Source organism: Phascolarctos cinereus, unplaced genomic scaffold (assembly GCF_003287225.1).
Source record: "Phascolarctos cinereus isolate Bilbo 61053 unplaced genomic scaffold, phaCin_HiC Scaffold_1;HRSCAF=81, whole genome shotgun sequence".
In the NCBI taxonomy this organism is placed as follows: Eukaryota; Metazoa; Chordata; class Mammalia; order Diprotodontia; family Phascolarctidae; genus Phascolarctos; species Phascolarctos cinereus.
Window position 1 is genome coordinate 47,949,919 of NW_027555514.1, and position 17,321 is coordinate 47,967,239.

The 17,321-nt window shown below is 37.9% G+C and overlaps 1 protein-coding gene across 1 annotated transcript in view; it reads right to left on the reverse strand.

The window, feature by feature from the left end:
* Positions 1–17,321, reverse strand: part of AKAP9 (A-kinase anchoring protein 9) — a 175,705-nt gene that overhangs the window by 39,670 nt on the left and 118,714 nt on the right. The window contains 4 exon segments of the mRNA XM_078151794.1: positions 1,267–1,368; positions 3,666–3,842; positions 13,239–13,358; positions 15,049–15,281. Of these exon segments, the coding sequence (XP_078007920.1) occupies positions 1,267–1,368; positions 3,666–3,842; positions 13,239–13,358; positions 15,049–15,281 (632 nt within the window).

The following is a 17,321-nucleotide window of genomic DNA, read 5'->3' on the forward strand; positions in this document are numbered from 1 at the left end:
ATTATTACGATTTTGACTGCTAACTTTAGAACGCAGAAATTATTAGCAGAGTAGTACGTTAATGGTCAAAATATTGGCCACCAGAGAATATAGCTAAAACCCCTAAAATGAAGTCAAAAGGTCAGAAACTGAAGGCCAGAAGGGCTTTCACAGATCATCTAATTCAACATCCTCATTTTGCAAGTGGGCAAACAGGCTCATCAACGTGAAATGATTTGCCCAAAGTCACCAAGGTAAGTGGGAAGAGCTGGGATGGTACCTCAAGTCATCTAGCTGTCTGCCACGTGAGGAATTTCTTCTGTTTTTTTCAATAATAAGGGCAGCCAGAGGTCTGTGTACCACTCCCTCTCTATCCTTGCCCCAGAATGAAGTCGCTTGCAACTTGGAATCTGGATTAATGGATGGACAGCGCAAGTACACCAGAGGGGATTGTACCATCCTTCCCTCTAGGTCCTCATCAGGGAGTAGGTGACCCGTCTAACCTTCATTCCTTTCCCAACAGCCTCAACATGAACTCTTAAAGGGTAACTGAGTGCTTTCTTGGTATCATCACCCTGCCTATTTTGGGTTTCAACTCCCTATGAACCATTTTTGTTTTGTCCATTCCTGAGGCATCATTCTTCTTGGCAGAGAAAACAGAAGACAATGCCAAGTTGAAAAGTTCTGTCATCTCTTATTATCCCAGCCCCTCTGAGTAGTGGCCCACTTCTTTTATCTGCCTCTTTTTCCTAATACAATTAAAAAAAAAAGAACCCACTGCCAAACAGCTTTAAAAAAAAAACCAACCTTAAGTTGGCCTCTCATATTGTTCTGAGTTTTAGTGTTTCTGATAATATTTTCTTAGCATCTCTTTCTGACTGGTTTTCTTAAGTTATTTTTAATTTACGTGGGACTATCAGAATAAATATCAATTTTGAATTCTTGAAAATCATGTTTCTTTTATCCCAAGGGGTCTTTCTCTTTTAGAAAGAAAAAAAATGTACTGAGAAAGTTCAGTCATGAGATAGTTTAGGAAGGGGTGAGGGTTGGGATGTTCACACAGTGAAGACACTATATTAAAGCAAGTTCAGAGACAAGACAAATAGTGCATATTAAAAAAAAAACAATTTCTAAGCAAAATTTACTGCTGCACAGTGATGTATCTTTAAGTAGGCAAATTAAAGTCTTTTTAGCTAACATGCTATAGGATCTTATGTTCAACTGAGGCTTTTAAAATAACACAAAATAATTAAAATCTCAATTTTTAAAATTAATAATTTTTTTAACCTCTTTTTCCTTTCTATCTAAAGCTTCTCGTTCTGCCTGTAATTGTACTTCAAAGGGCAATTCTTTGGCTTCCACAGCTCCGAACTGTTTTCGGTTCTCCACCTGTAAAAAAGAATGAGACATAAAAAGTGTTTTTTCAATTTTACACAAAGGGGTATGTATGTATAATAAAAAATTGTTATGCACAATAGTAGAGGTAAATTAGTAGTACAGATCTTCCAAAACAGTGTTGCTATTTTAGCAGATTTTTTCTTTTTGGTTAGGCAATGGGGTTAAGTGACTTGCCCAGGGTCACACAGCTAGTAAGTGTTATGTGTCTGAGGCCAGATTTGAACTCAGGTCCTCCTGAATCAAGGGCTGGTGCTCTATCCACTGTGCCACCTAGCTGCCCCTTAGCAGATCTTTTGTGAGTATTGATACTCTCACTCCCTCTCTCTCTGTATCTCCCTCAGTCCATTTCATTCTTTGCAACTCGTCTGCATCATTCTTTTTAAAAAATAAAATTTTCTTTTAATAATAAACATAAGCATTTCAACATACAAAGAACAGTAGAGGAATTATATATCCAGTTGAGAACTCTGTAATATTTAGTTTTAAGTGTGTTAAACTTAAAACGGTGAAAACAAAACTGCCCTGCTTCTTTGCCTCTCTTTCTGCTCTTTTTTCTGCATTTAAATGTTTTGCTGATGTCCTTTACTTCCTTTTCCACATCACTACCCACTAACTCTCCCTCTTCTGAAACAGAAGCCCTCTTTTGTAATAGATCAATCAAGCAACAAGTACTTATTAAATATTTACTACATGCTAGGCAACGTGGATACAAATACAAAACAACGTAACAATCCCAACACAGTGAATTCATACTCTAATGGGGGAAGACATCAAGCACACATATAAATATTGAGGATCATCTACAAGAATATTAAAGTCCCTAGTATAAGGGCAAGAATAGAGGAGAGGAGGAAGATGGTATGTCAGGTACTTAGTTTTCTGAGAAATGAGAAATACCTTGTGTTGACTTTGTAGTCACTATGATTTGGACTGGGTGGAACATTCTGATGGAGTAAACTCCAAAGGAGCAAAGGCTGAGTGAAGGAGGTAAAAGTAAAGTGTTGTGGGAAACAGGGGGTACTGATTCCCCATCCAGGACCAGTATGTTGGGGAGGGCGTATGAGAGAAAATACAGCCAATGCTGAAGAGGAAAGCTGGGGACGCACAGTCACCGAGGGGAGAATTGAGAGAGGATTTTTATGCAAACTCAGAGAACACAGACAACAGCATGAGAGGCCACAGAAATATCAAGAAGGATATCATTATCTATCACACTGTTGTATGACGAAAGGAAATGGCTCCCTATGAAATGCTGTCAGATCTGCTCTGTTTCTTGTCTTTCTGTTACAATACTTTTGGTCTCATTTAGGAAGACTTCATGGCATAATGTCACACTAATGTTTCTGTAGACTCTTTTTTTTCTTTGGAGACGATAACACTTAGTTATCTATCAGTGTCCTCTGTGATGTTTTGTAAGGGGGCTTGGATTTTAAATCAGTGATGCCCCCGATGGCCACCTCTCTCCTGAAAAGGGTTATTTTCTAGCTGAGGCAGGTCATGTACTCCTTTGTCTTCCTTGCTGAGATGTCTATTTTGCACCGTGTAAACAGCAAACAATGATAAAGTTAATGTCTTTATTCTGTTCATTTCTGAGTTTCCGGAGTAAACAGCTTCTATAAACAAGTCAAAAACGGATGTGTAACTGTGAAGAACATCTTACCTTTATTCTTAGAATCTATTTCTCATTTAATTCTATTTTTTCCACTTTTATACCTTTTGTTTTTCACACCAACAGTAATTTCCTAATCTACCATCCAACCAACAAAAATATAATAGAACGTGTTCCTTTAACAAAGGAAAACACAGAAGTAAAACTAACCAATAAAAACTGACCACTTCTGATAGCTCATGTAACACTCCACATGCCTAGTCAGCCCATCTTCCTACTGAAGGGTGGGAGATTGTGTTTTATCGTCTGGGACTAAGACTAGTTATCGTGCTTGATCTGAGTTAGGATGTATTTTTTAGTACTCTTTTCACTGAAATTACTGCAGTCATCGTTTACATTGTTCTCCTGATTCTGTTTTCTTTACTCTGTATGTATGTTCTCATGTTTTCAAATTTATCTATAGTTTTCATTTGTCATTTATTAAAACATCACTTCATTTACCACAACTCATTCAGACACTGCTCATTCAAAGGGCACCCATTTTGTATCTAGCTGTTTTGAAATAGATCACAGAAACATACTCCTAGAATATACACCTATCAAGTAACTTTAATAGAAATGGGATAATTGACAGTTTGCACATTATCTGTCAAATTAACCTTCATAAAATAAAGCTTACCTTTTGTAAATTGTCTGCACTAATAAGTAATGCTTGTTCCAGCTCCCTCATTCGGGATTCCAGTTTCTCGATTTCTTCATTACGTTCTTGCACATCCCTCTGAAGCTGCTCTTTAGATAGCAACAGTTCACTACATTTGTCTGTTTTTTCCTTCAGATGATTTGTTAACTGCTCAACCTAGCAAGACAATACACAAGATAAATTTAGATTTCTGTATTTTAGTATAATAATAACAATAATAATAATAATAATAATAATGACAATAGAAACCAATCTATTCCTATTACAAAAATGCTTAGTAAAATATGATCACACAATATTTAGTAAGGTTTTGGGAAATGGGATAAGCAGCTATTGTTCCCAGTTGTTAACAGGTGGTATTTCCTGAGCTGACACAAAATTTAATCAGCAAGAGAAAAAGAGAAACATCAGATTGCCCTGCTTGTGTTACGTATTTTAATTTCTACTTATTTTTGATGTATTTTAATATTTGCTTTTTATTAAGTATCTTTCAGATTTAAGTATTTATAACTCAGTTGAGACAAACTGTGCCTCTGAGGAAATCTAGATTAGAGGGCTTGATGGTGTAAGTACTACTGGTTGTAAGTCTCAGCTGAAGTCCCACCTTTCCTGATTCTTTATTGCTAGTGCCTTCCCTCTGCTGATCACCTCCAATTCATCCTGTATATATCTTGGTTTTATATAATTGTCTGCATACTGCCTCACCCATTAGGCTGCGTTTTGTCCTTCCCAAGTTTATTAGGACAATATTTGTTGCATAAAAAGATTATGGTAGGGTCCTTTTTTCCACACCAGTTTTTGAGAATGATTTGTGTAATATGATATTAATTGTCTTTTAAAGGTTTGATAGAATTCTCCTGTGAACACATCAGGACAAGGAGGGTTGTTTTTTCCTCTTTGGTTCTCCTTTATAACTGGTTCTATTTCCTTTTCTGAGATTGGATTATTTAAGATTTCTATCAGGTCTTCTGCCAGCTTTGGTATTTCATATTGCTAAAGGTATTCCTCTATTCTATTGTATTTACATTTTTTGTTAGCATAAAACTGTGCATTAACAGGTTCTGATAATTCTTATTTTTTTCTGGTTTTGTTGTGATTTTGCTGTGCTGATCTGCTATTTTATTGATTTGATTTTCTTCTCTTTTCTTTTTGACCAGATTGGCTAAAAGTTTGTCAATTTGATTTGTTTTTTTTCAAGGAACTAGCTTTTAGTTTTAATTATAATTTCTATGTTTCTTTTGGTTTCCAATACCTATTTCTCCTTTAATTTTTCATATTTCCTCATTTGTGCTTTTTTTTTAGGTTTGCTTAATATTTAGTTCATTAATTGTATCTTTTATATTGCTAATGTATGATTGTAGAGATGATTTTTCTGCTGAGGACTGTTTTAGCTTTATCCCAGAAATTCTGATGTGTTGTTTCATTGATTTCCCCCCCCATAATTATTAGTTGTTTCTATGACTTATTCTTTAATTAATTTCATTATTTCATTCACGTTCGTTATTTAAGATTTTATTGTTAAGTCTCCATTTAGGTCCGTCTTTTGTTTGTGTTTCCTCAACTGATTCCTATTTTTATTGGATTTTGGTATGTAAAGAATGAATTTACTATGTCTACCATTTTATATCTGTCTGCAATGTCTCTGTGTCCTAATACATGGTCATTTTTTGTAAAAGTTCCAAATGGCACTGAGAAATAAACATATTCTTTTACAATCCTATTTAAAAGATATCATAAGTATTTTTAGCTCTATTTTCTCCAGAAATTTGTTTAGTTTCATCTTTTTCCTTTCATCTTTCTGTCAAACATACCCAAAACTGAGAATAGGGACACTGGACTCTCCTTTTTTAAAAAAAATTAATTTATTTTAAATTTAAATGCTAAAACAAATACACAACAAAAAAGGAAAAAGTAACATATTGTAAACTTAAATACAAAATAAGAAAAGAAAAAAAGCACTGCCATGTGTACAGCAGAATGTAAGAGAGGATTAAAAATATATAGCAATAAATTTCCATTTCAAGAAAGCCTATATAATAAATACTATACATTGTGTTCAGAGCTGTCCAGCTTGTTTTCGCATCTTTGTAAGTTTTCTTTTGTTCTCTGCTTTTTACTTTTTACACTGTTCTTTTTTCCCCCTTCTTCTCCCCCTCTCCCAAGAAGGCTACAATTAAGCATGGAGATACATACACATACACACACACACGTACATTTATAGACTTATACACATACATACATACATACATACATACACATACATATACTGAGATATCTATAATCATATTCATATATGGATGTATACATTTATATGCATCTATGGAAGACCATACTATACTTGTTTGTCCTCTGTTTCTCTGAGGGTGTTTAACATCTTCCTTCATAGGTCCAAATCTTTCCATATTTTTCTAAGTCCACCAGCTTATCATTTCTTACACCACAGCAATATTCCAACCTTATACTGTCCAGTTATTTTAAATAGTCTAAAATATTGATTAATATGGCTGATATATAGTATAGTGTCCCTATTTTTCCTCTTTTGATTAACTCTATTTTAGCTTTAACTTCATCTGAGATCATGATTACTACCCCTGCTTTTTTCCTTAATAAATTCTATTCCTGATCTTTGTTTTATGTTTGCGTATGTCTCTTATTTCCTATCTCTCCTGACTCCTCTACTTTACTTTTACCCACTACTTTGTCCTCCTGTTACTTAACTTATCCCTCCCTGCCAAGATCCCTCCCTTACTCTCCCTGCCACGCTTTCCCCTTGTCCTCTTGTTTCTATCTGAATTTAGAAGACTTTTAGAGCCTTTCAAATGTATGTTATTCCCTCTTTATCCCATACCTGTTAATCTATATACCCTTCTATGCTCCTCCTTTGAGCCTATTCCCTCACCCTCTTATTTCTTTATCAATTTAGAAGACTTTTATTCCCTTCTAAGTGTATATATTGTTCTCTCTTTAACCCAGATGTGATGTGAATAGGGTTCCTTCTAAAAATCCCTCCCTTATCCTCTCCCAGCTCCTTAGCCTCTTTGCCCACTTTCTTTCTGAATTTTATATGTATTTATATGTATCCCTCTTTAACCCATTACCGATGAGAGTAGGGTTCCAGAACTACCAGCCCTCCTACTCCATCTAATTCCTCTGTTATCAATTCTTCCTCTCGCACCTCATTTGTCTAAGATATTTACTCTTTTTTACCTTTTCCTGGACGGTATTACTTTTTAGAATCACACCATACTCAGCTCTGCCCTCATCTTTCTTTTGAACTACCCAATTACTAATTACAATCTTGGACATACAGTTTACATTTCCTTGTGTAAAAAGTAAACGGTCTATTCTCATTAAGTCCCTTGTAATTAGACTTGATATTCACCTTATATTTCTCTTAGGGCTTGTACATCAAACTTTGTATATCAAACTGAATTTCTGCAATAAAATCCAGGAAGTCTGGCAATTCAGTGAATGTTCTTTTTTTTTTTTTTTCCCCTCAGGATTATGTTTAACTTTGCTGGGTACTATATTTTTGGCCACAACTCCAGTTCGTTTGCTCTTTGATATAAAGTGTCCTAAGATCTGTGATATTTTTGTATAGCCACTGCTAGATCTTGTGATTCTAATTGTGGCTCTGCCATATTTGAATTGTTTTTTTCTTGTTTCTTGTAGCTTTCAGGTAGTCCGATTATTGTTTTCTCTTCTTGATCTGTTCTCCAGATCGGTTGTTCTTCTTATGAGATGTTTCACATTGTCTTCTATTTTTTCATTCTTTATATTTTGCTTTATCATTTCTTGGTCTCTTATAACTTTGCTGGCTTCCCCTTGCCCAATTCTAATTTTCAAGGAGTCATTTTCTTTCTTAAGATTCTGGATCTCCTTTTCTAATTGGTTAACTTTATTTTCATAATCTTCTTGTGTTTCTTGTATTGTTCTTATTTTTTTTTAAATCATTTTTTGAGATGAGAGTAGGGTTCCATCTCATTTGCTTTTTAAAGTCTTTTTTAAGCTCTTCCATGAATTCTTTTTGGGCAGGTGACTATTTGACATTAGCCTTTGGGGGAAGAGAGGCTTTTTTGCTTCAGTATCCTCCTTTGAAGACAAACCCTGGTCTTCTCTGCTCCCATAGTAACTTTCTATGGTTGGGTTCTTTCTCCTTTGTCTGCTCATTTTTAAAAATAATTTTTATTTATGACAACTTGTAGTCACCTCTAGTCCTGGGGCATGGGGAGGACACCTCTGGCCTCAGGTCCTCCTTCAGTTCTCCCCTCTGGCCTGGAACTGAAACCAAGAACTCCATCCTTCTGTAGATGTCCACAGCCAGCGGCTTCCCTGTCCCACTGCTTCGGCATTCACCCAGTGTGTGCTGGTTCCTTCTTGCCCAGGGCCACATTTAGGCAGCCCAGATGGGCCTGGTGTCCCTTATCAGCAGAGGTTTCCTTAATCTTCCCCTATTCAGACTCCCAACTCCCCACACTGTCTGGGAGGTGAAAATTCCTGTGCCTGGAGCAGAGGCTATCTCCCAACCCAGCCAGCCCCAGCCCTCACAGCTTGCTGTTTCGGGGGAACTAGCATGGAGGTGTCTACACTTCACAGGGACCAAACCTCAGTCCTGGGACTTTTCTTCCTTTCCAGTCTTCTCTCAATTAACCCAGGAGGACTACTCTTGTGCCCCAACTCTTATTTATTTTTACCAGTCTGGACTCTCCTTTCACTACTGTATCATTGTCTACATATTCTTGTAGCTCAGTTAACGTCTCCTTTGTGAATTTGTATTCTGCTCGCACAGTTCTCATTTCTCTTTCAAACCGCTGTAGTTCCACACTCCTCAGAAACCTACCGGGTCCTCTGCCTCAACATGTGCTGAATTGTTTCCCTTGCTTTATGGGTATTTGTTCATAGATGCCAGAACTCTTTTACCAGCTCTGGAGGCATATTTTCTTTTGCTGTTAACGTCTTTTTTGTTGGTTTATTGGCTTATGCTTAAGGTCTTTGAGTTTTCTTCCTTCTCAGATCTTTGGTTGTTTTAGCCTTTTCCCCTTATTTTCCTCACTTTCTGATTCTGTCCCCTCTGATGGTAGTTTCTCTGGGCCCTGGGCAATTCACAGTTTACCAGCCTAGATGTCTGCCCCGTATTACTTTTGGGCAGAGAGAACCGGTCCCAGCTGGATGCTGGACTCTTGCCCTCAGACTCAGAGAAATGCCACACTGCCCCCACCCCCCCAGGAGTCCTACCCCTTTCCCTCTGCTCCTCAATTCTCTGCCAAGGGTGTAGGGCACGGCTATGCTGCCATCACCAGCTGAGCAAATTTCTGCTGCTTGGAGTTTGGGTCACCAAGGTCCTGGAAGGAAGGGGTGAATAGGATTGAGATATGAAGGTGAATTCTGTTGCAAGCTTGTGGGTCAGCTTGTACAAATTTGCTGTTGAGAGCATGGTGGGAGGTGTACCGGGGGTGCCAAGTGAGTGTGGTTAAGGGGTTGATGAAAATTAGCTTTCTTTGCTGTTCATCAAGTGTTTTTGTTTTTTTGCTGCCTCATTTGGGTTCTTGGTATCCTAGATGGGGGAGAGGACTGAACTTGCTTCATCTCTAGCACATAATTTATATTTTGGAGAGGTTTGAGAGGTCATGAGGATTGGAGAAAATGTTTAGTTCTCCATTTCTTGTTGGTCATGTGACCTGGAAATTATTATATGGCTTTCTCATGACCAATTAAAACAGGAAATGGAGATCACTAAGAACCAGTATACTTTGGTAAAAAACAGACATCTTATTTTTTCTTTCTGACAGGGTCACTACATATTGATTGATCAGGGTAATGTTGTAGACATAATATTCTTAGATTTCAGCAAGGCCTCTTTATGTCTTTCATGCTATTCTTAAAGGAAAGATGGAGTAACACAGGCTAGAGAACTGCAGAATTAGATAGATTTAGAACTAGTTTAATGACCAGATCCATTAATATTTCAATGTGAACTTGAATATAGATTTTTGTGGAGTGCCACAAAGACATGTAATTACTCGTATAATGGCATCCTTACAATACCTGTATGTGACATGAATCTACAAGTTATACCTAACCCAATGGAGGAAAGTCAGGATCATGAAAGATACTGACAAGGTAAGCCAATGACATTTTATAGAGATATATGTAAAGTTCCACATCTCAGTTAAAAAAAAAAATCCACTTCACAAATACAGGTTAATTGAAGAACTGCCTAGAGAATAGTTTGAATCAAAAATATTTCGGGGTTTTAGGGGATTACAAGTTCAGTAGGCAGCCCCCCAAACTAACATAATCTTAGGCTCTATGACGAGAAGCTTCAAGCACAGAAAAGAATAAAATTCTCCTGACCCATTCTGCCCTGGTCAGAACACAACTGGAGCACTGTATTTAGTACTGGGTGATACAAGTCATTGATAAAGCTGGGCCTTATCTAGGAGAAGGCAACCAGGATGGTTGGATCTATTGAAGCAACTTGGAGGTGTTTGGCCAGGACAAAAGAGGACTTGGGGTCTGGGGTATGGGATGATGGCTTTCATCAAGTATTTGAAAGGCTATCATATGAAAGAAAGTTAGACTTATTCTGATCCCAAATCAGACCTCAGGGAGCAGTGCCAAGAGCAATGGTGGAAGTCCACAGAGGCAAGCTTTGGACTGATTCAAGAAAAACTTCTTAACAACTGTAGCTGTCTAAAGTGAAATCGATGCCTACTCTGGACACAGTGGAGCCACACGTGACTGCACACGGACAGCGGAGTAAAGACGGCACTGCTATTTTTAGGGACATTGTAGAGGGCATTCCTGAGGAGCCACAGGTTGAACCAGGCTCCTTTCTAGTTCTTAGTTTTTGTGTTTCTGTGCATGATAATAAAAGTAATGTAAGGAGATACTAGCTGAAGAATTCTACATTAATTCTGTTTTGGGTGCTACGTATTTTTATCGAGGATAGAAAACCACCCAAAGAGCAGAAATGCAAGTGAAACAAGATGATCCAAGAAGGAAGGGCACCATGACTTTAACTCAGAAGCTCTACCTCTGAGGGTGAATAGTCATTTATGAGGGATTATCTATTGACTATCTATTAAAAACATGGCTGGGATATATCTCTTTCATATAAACATAAACTACTATAAACATGTGGGGAATTAAAAAATGTACAAGATACAGCCCTTGTCCTGAAAAGTCTTATCATCTGGTAGAAAAGATATGTACATATACAACTGAGATACAAGGCAGTGAAGTGTTCCTATAGGAAAGGGACAAAGAAGGTGCTAAAGGACGAGAGATAATTTCAACGCGGAGTGATTGAAGAAAGCTTTATGGACATGGCAGTACTTGAGCTAGACCCTAAGAAGATGGGTGAGATCTTCATAGCTGGAGGGGGAACAAAACAGAAAAGGGGAAAATGTAGCATTCTAGAGAGAGGGAAAAGGCGCAAAGGCAGGAAAGTACATGGGCTTTGTAGGATAAAGTGCAGGCCTGAAAGGCAGCAGTAGTAGATAAGTCTGGAAAAATAAGAATTTAGATTGTGGAGGTCCTGAACTGCAAGAGTGGGAGGAAGAAGAGGAAGTTTATTTCCTAAAACTGAAGATACTAAATAATATTAGTCAGCTACAGGTCACGGGTACCCGTGTGTTAGAAATGTGACTTATGAACTACGTAGCTGGTTTTGTCGCAGCAGTGAACATCGCCACTGTTCTGTGATCCTTTAATCAAGGACTCATGTTCCTATATGAATCATACCTCCTTTGAGAGTCAGAAAGAAAAATATATGCAGTTATTAATTTTTAATTAAATCCAAAAATCCATTTCTCATTATAAATGGTCACTGCCCCACAGACATGCCCGGTTATTTCTTCCTGGGTGTTTGGATTCGTGCTGTTCCCCTTGCATGAAATGTCTTCTTTCTTCTTCCTGGTCCATTTCCTTCCTCTTAATCCTTCAGACTCAGTCAATCCCACCTTCCTCTATGAAGCCATGTCTTGCCTTCACATGAACTCCTTCCTGACTGAATGCCTATGGCATTTATAGTCTTTCCAAATGATTCAGCACTTAATTATATATTATTTTGTGTTGTACAATACTGTCTAACATATATTTTTCTTTCCTTCCACGCTATAATGGGGCTTAATTATATTTTATCTCTCATATTGCCTAACAAAGTGCTGAGCTCTCAGGAGGCCTTCATCACAGTCTCTTCTTACTTTGCTCTACCCAATCAATCAACAAACATTTATCATGTACCTTTGTGCCAGGCACTTGGCCAGGCAACGTAGACATAAAAACACAGAATAATGCCGAGACACCCCCCCAGCATTCAGGTCCTATCATTTATGCTAATATTCCACAACCCTGTGGTTGCTGCAAGAGGCAGGGTAGTACAGGGGAATGCAGGATGAACTTTGGAGCCAGGAAACGTGGGCTACCATTTTCTAGATAAGGAAGCAGGGGATTTGAGTGTTTACGCGACTCATCCCTGGTTACAGAGTGAGGAAGTGGCCCTCTACACTTCAAGTCCATTGCTCTTCCCACTCCACCAGGCTCCCTGGAGTCAAGAGTTTGAAAGGCTGTCATGAGGAAGACAGATTAGATTTGTTTGTTTGGCTCCTGAGCTTAGGACTGGAGCAGGCGGTAGAAACAGCAGAGAGGAGATGGAGGTTCAATGGAAGGAAAAGCTTTCTAATGGTGAGAGCTATTCCAAAGGGGAAATGGGGCCGTTTGGGCAGGAACGAGTAGGCAGAGGATGTGGGACCAACGGTCAGCAGGGCCGTAGAAGAACTTTTTGGTATATGAGTTAGACTACGTGGCCTCTTGGGTTCCTTTCAACTCTTGAAATTCTGTGATCCAGTGAGTAATCAGTCTGCCTATAGAAAGTCAGGGCTGAGTCACCCCATGTCTTAGTGGCCAGGCAGCTAACTCTCCACATTGAAAAGTTTCAAATGAATTGCTGATGCACATTAGGAAAGAATTTACCCATCGGGAATTCTCTATGACACCACAGGTTCAGTCAAAGACATGGTCTCCTTATTTGCACATATTTTGAAAAAAATGAAAGTGTATAATTCAAGAAAAGTGGAACACAGAGGTATGTATATTTGGTATTTCATTTTTACCACCGAAAACAAATTTGATCAGAAATATAGTAAGTGAGGAGCTGTCTCTCTGTGGCCTAATATTTATAAAAAATGGAAAAAGCAAAGCACAAATTGAAAAGATAAGGCAACTAGAAAGATTAGGAAAACAAGATGTTAAATAAAACCTTGGGCAGCATGAGGTAGTGACAACTATAATACTACAGCTCTCCCTATCCCCCTAAAGTGATCCAAAGAGAAAATAAGAAGGGCAGTCCAAATTTCAATAAGAGCATTAAGGACATTTCAGGGGCATAGAGAACTTTTTACAGTGAAACAATACCAATTCTCCTGTTTTACTTTCTTGTTCTGAAGAATTATTCATTAGGATACATACTTTAAGTCTCTTTGGTTCCAGGCGCCTCTTACAGGCTTTCCAAACACAGCTGTTTGGTGCAGCCATGGCCCAGAGTCTTACCTCTCTCGTCTGATGCTCACTGATGGGCTGGAACTTTGGGGCGGCCTTCAGCTGCTGTTCCAGTTTCTGGATTTCTTGTTGGAACACATCTCTTTCGTGTTCTCGATCAATTGCTTGTTCCTAAAATTTGAGTATAAGAAGATGAAAAGAAGGAGCAGTCATGTGGGTGTTATTTTCCCCTTAATGTAACATGATTTTACCCAGTCTAGTCCTGCTTGAAGGCGAGGAGCTAGAAGAGATGACAGCATGGAGACTTCTCTAGCTCTACAGCTCTTATGACAGCACACTCAAAGCAATGAAGATCTGCAGAGACTGACTTCTGTGTCTGACTTAGAATTTCAGTTCTTATCACAAGTATAACGAGTCAGTTTAATCCAACTGATGTGAAATACAGGGAGGAAGGAAATAAGCACATTATAATAATAACAGCTAATGTTTATAGAGTGCTCACTATGTCAGGCACTGTAGGAAGTGCTCTATAATTATTATCTCATTTGATCCTCCAGTGACTTGCTCAGGGTCACACAGCTAGTAAGTGTCTGAGGCCACATCTGAACTCAAGTCCTCCGGACTCCAGGCTGGGCACTCTTATCGACTATGCTAAGTGCTTTACAATTATCATCTCATTTGATACTTACAACGACCCTGGAACATAGGTGCTACTATTATCCCCCTTTTACAAATGAGGAAACTGAGGCAAATAGCTGTTAAGCGACTTGCCCAGGATCACACAGCTAGTAAGTGTCAGAGGCCAGATCTGAACAAAGGTCTTCCTGGATCCAGGGCCAGCATTCTCTCCACTGTGCCACCAGCTGCTTCCATATGGAATGCAAAGTGTGAAAAAACTTGCTAACTATAGTCTAAAATTTATTTAATTTTCTGCATAAGAGGAGTATAATTTAGGATCACTTGTCTACAAGGTAATAAAAATTCTTTTATAAAGGCATATTGAATTAATGAACATTCCTAATCAAGTAATATACCAATTCTACAATACTTTAGCATTTGGTGTACAGACTAGAGCAGAATTCTGAAATCTTCAGGACAGCCCTCAATACCTCTTCCTCCCCTCATCCTTCAAGAAAAAAACAAAAAAATTAAAACCTGTGTAGTACACAGGTATGTACTTTTATTTTCTGAGGTACGTACCTTGTGCAAGCATCTAAAGGATTCTCCCAAAGTAAAAAACACAACTGCTACACACCTGACTAGGATATTTTCCATGAAAACCTCCCAGTGACATAAGGAAATGCTGGTGTGAGTCATTGGCCACTGAAGACCATGGTAGATGGGAGGCAGAAGGGCCCACCTCTACCCTGGAAGAAGAGCCACTATTTATTTGCCAGCGCCTGTGTGCTGGGTGTCTCTCTGTTCAGACTGCTGGCACCAACCGTGCTGCACCGCTATCCATGCTGAGAACCACCATCACTTTTGAATCGATATGGAAAACATCTCTCTAATTCCAGATTTTAAAAGTGGCCATCTTTAAACATGTGTGAATGAGCTGTCATGATGCAAAAGCTGCAAACCTGGAAGGTCGTAACTGTCATTCTACTGGATGCGGTGAAAAGAGTGATGGATTTGGAGTTAGAAGCCTGGGGCTCAAATCACAGCTCTGGGGAATCTTGGAAAAGTCATCACATACTCCTGGGCTTCATTTTTCTCATTTGTAAAATGAAAGACTGGTCTATTAACGATGCTATTTCACATTCTTTCTATCTCTACATCTATGATTCTGCTAAGAAAATACTGACCCTCCAGACCTTCAAAATAAGAAATCGGATTCATCTGTGTTGGTATCTATACTTACATCTAAAAATTTTCTCATTTTCTCCAGCTGTTTCTCCAGGGCCTGGTTCTGCTGTCTCAGATCCATCACCTCAGCATTCTTTTCTTGTTCTAGTTCCATAAAGCGGCTGACCTGTTCCTCTACGTCCATTTCCAGAGCTTTCACTTGTTTCTGAAGGTCATCACAGACCTTTTCAGCTTGACACTGCACTTCTAGTTTTTCCTTCATTAGCTTTTCTGTTTCTTGCAGTAATTCTGTCAACAAAGAAGAAGCACTGCAGGTTTTGTTACCAAGTTAATGATGGAGTATTCCACAATTCTATGTACAGGATTAAACCACACGAAACAGAAAATCTGGATTTTAATTCAAACACACAAAAGAGGCAATGAGCTATGCTTTCTTTTTCTCTCTTTAAAATACTCAGAATATCTAAACATACCATGGATCATGCCACCATCGATCATCATCATAAGCATTTAAAAATGACAGTACTATCACTAAATGATGATTCTTGTGAAAAAAAAAGCAAAGAAAGTCAAAGTTACATGTTTTTACTACCAAGGAAAGGACAAGGTTTAATTAATGCAAAAACCATCACTTAATTCACACAAAGCAGTTAATCTGTTCTCAATCCAAAAATGTATTTTTTATACACATGCATGTCCCGCATTTGAAGAACCAGTACCATAAACCTTTACACAGGACCACTGAGAATTACAGAAAGAGCAATAATTCAATTACAATGAGATTTCCTATTTTGTCCATTTTCAGATAACCCATTCCTGAACTGCTCTTGCATCCTATACTTTCACATCCAGCAAGGGAGGACTGGCAAGAATATATCAAATGTAAAGCTCCTCTACTGAGAAAAGATGTAAGTCATGCTGGTGCCCAGGGTCCAGATCATTGACTGATATCCATTATAATAATACGGTCAGGACCATGAAGCTGCAGACAATTACCTCCTTTTTTATTTTTGCAGACGCTATTGATGTTAACAAGGAATATAAACATAAAGCAACCAGAAAACTTTTGCTCACTACACATCAAAGATTCTTTTGAGGCCATCATCTTATATACTACTTAACCAATTTTTGATTTAGGCAATTAGTATGAATCAATGTTAACAGCACTTGGCAAAGTAATTAATTGTTTGTATTAATTGTATTTGCAAGTTAAGAGGCACTAAGTTTTAAGAAACTAAAGTAGTCTTAATTACTGCTCAAAAATGAATACAATAAGATGATGGTGAATGTGAATCTCTTTTGTTAATTTCAAACAAAGCAATATGCTCTTCAATTGCAAGAAAAATTTTTGTTAAAGGAAAAGGCTGTAAGTGTAAAATACAACAGCAAGGTTTCAGAGTTAGAGAAATAGTTAGTTAGAAGTCCAAGAATCATTATTTACTTAATTTTAGGAAGTAAGTCTATCACCCAATTAAAGACTGGCCATGCAGTATACAAACACACCTGCTCCGGGTGCTGCATCGACTGCAGCATCTACTAGCCCTAAGAGAAAAGAAAAAGGAAACAAAAGCACAGTAATTTACATGCCATATCTATTCTTCAAGTGGGATAATATAAAAAGAGAAAATGAAGCAAAAGACAAGACTGAAGTTCACTGACATTAGCAATTTTTCTCGGAATTCTAAATATTTCTCAATTCATTTGACATTAAGCACATACTAGACAAAAGGAATCTGATTTGTTCTTCAGATGTGAAAAATTCCAACATTTACACCTGAAATTTTTCAATACGTTAACCTGAGCGACCAGAACACCACAAATAGTTCTTCACTGCAAGTCAGAAATTTTAGCATTATTTAACATTGCTCTGGAAGTTTGCGAGGCTACAAAATTGATAATTCTGATTGTAATCTGTAATATAAAATGGACATGGCTTGAAAGAGAACACAAATGGGAATTCAATGCCAAATAATTCAAATGCCATACTCACAAAAACTTGCATTTTCTAAATAGTTAGTTTTTCTCCCTCACCCCTGAACTCTAACTTTAAGATGTTAATTAGCTGAAAGATTAAAAGAAACATTGACTGTGTAAAAGTAATTATTATTAAACTAGGTGGCAGCCTGCTTTTAGAAGCTATTAACTTTCTCCCTCTGCTCTACTCTGCAATCAACTATCTCACCCCTCCAAACTGCTCACCATTTGTCATCAGGACCATTCATCAACCACCTAAATTTTTTTTCCATTCTCTGCCATTGGAGTATATACCTTTCACAAGTTCTTTCATATTCTGCATTATCAGCAACTTCCACTTGGGATTAGAGCATA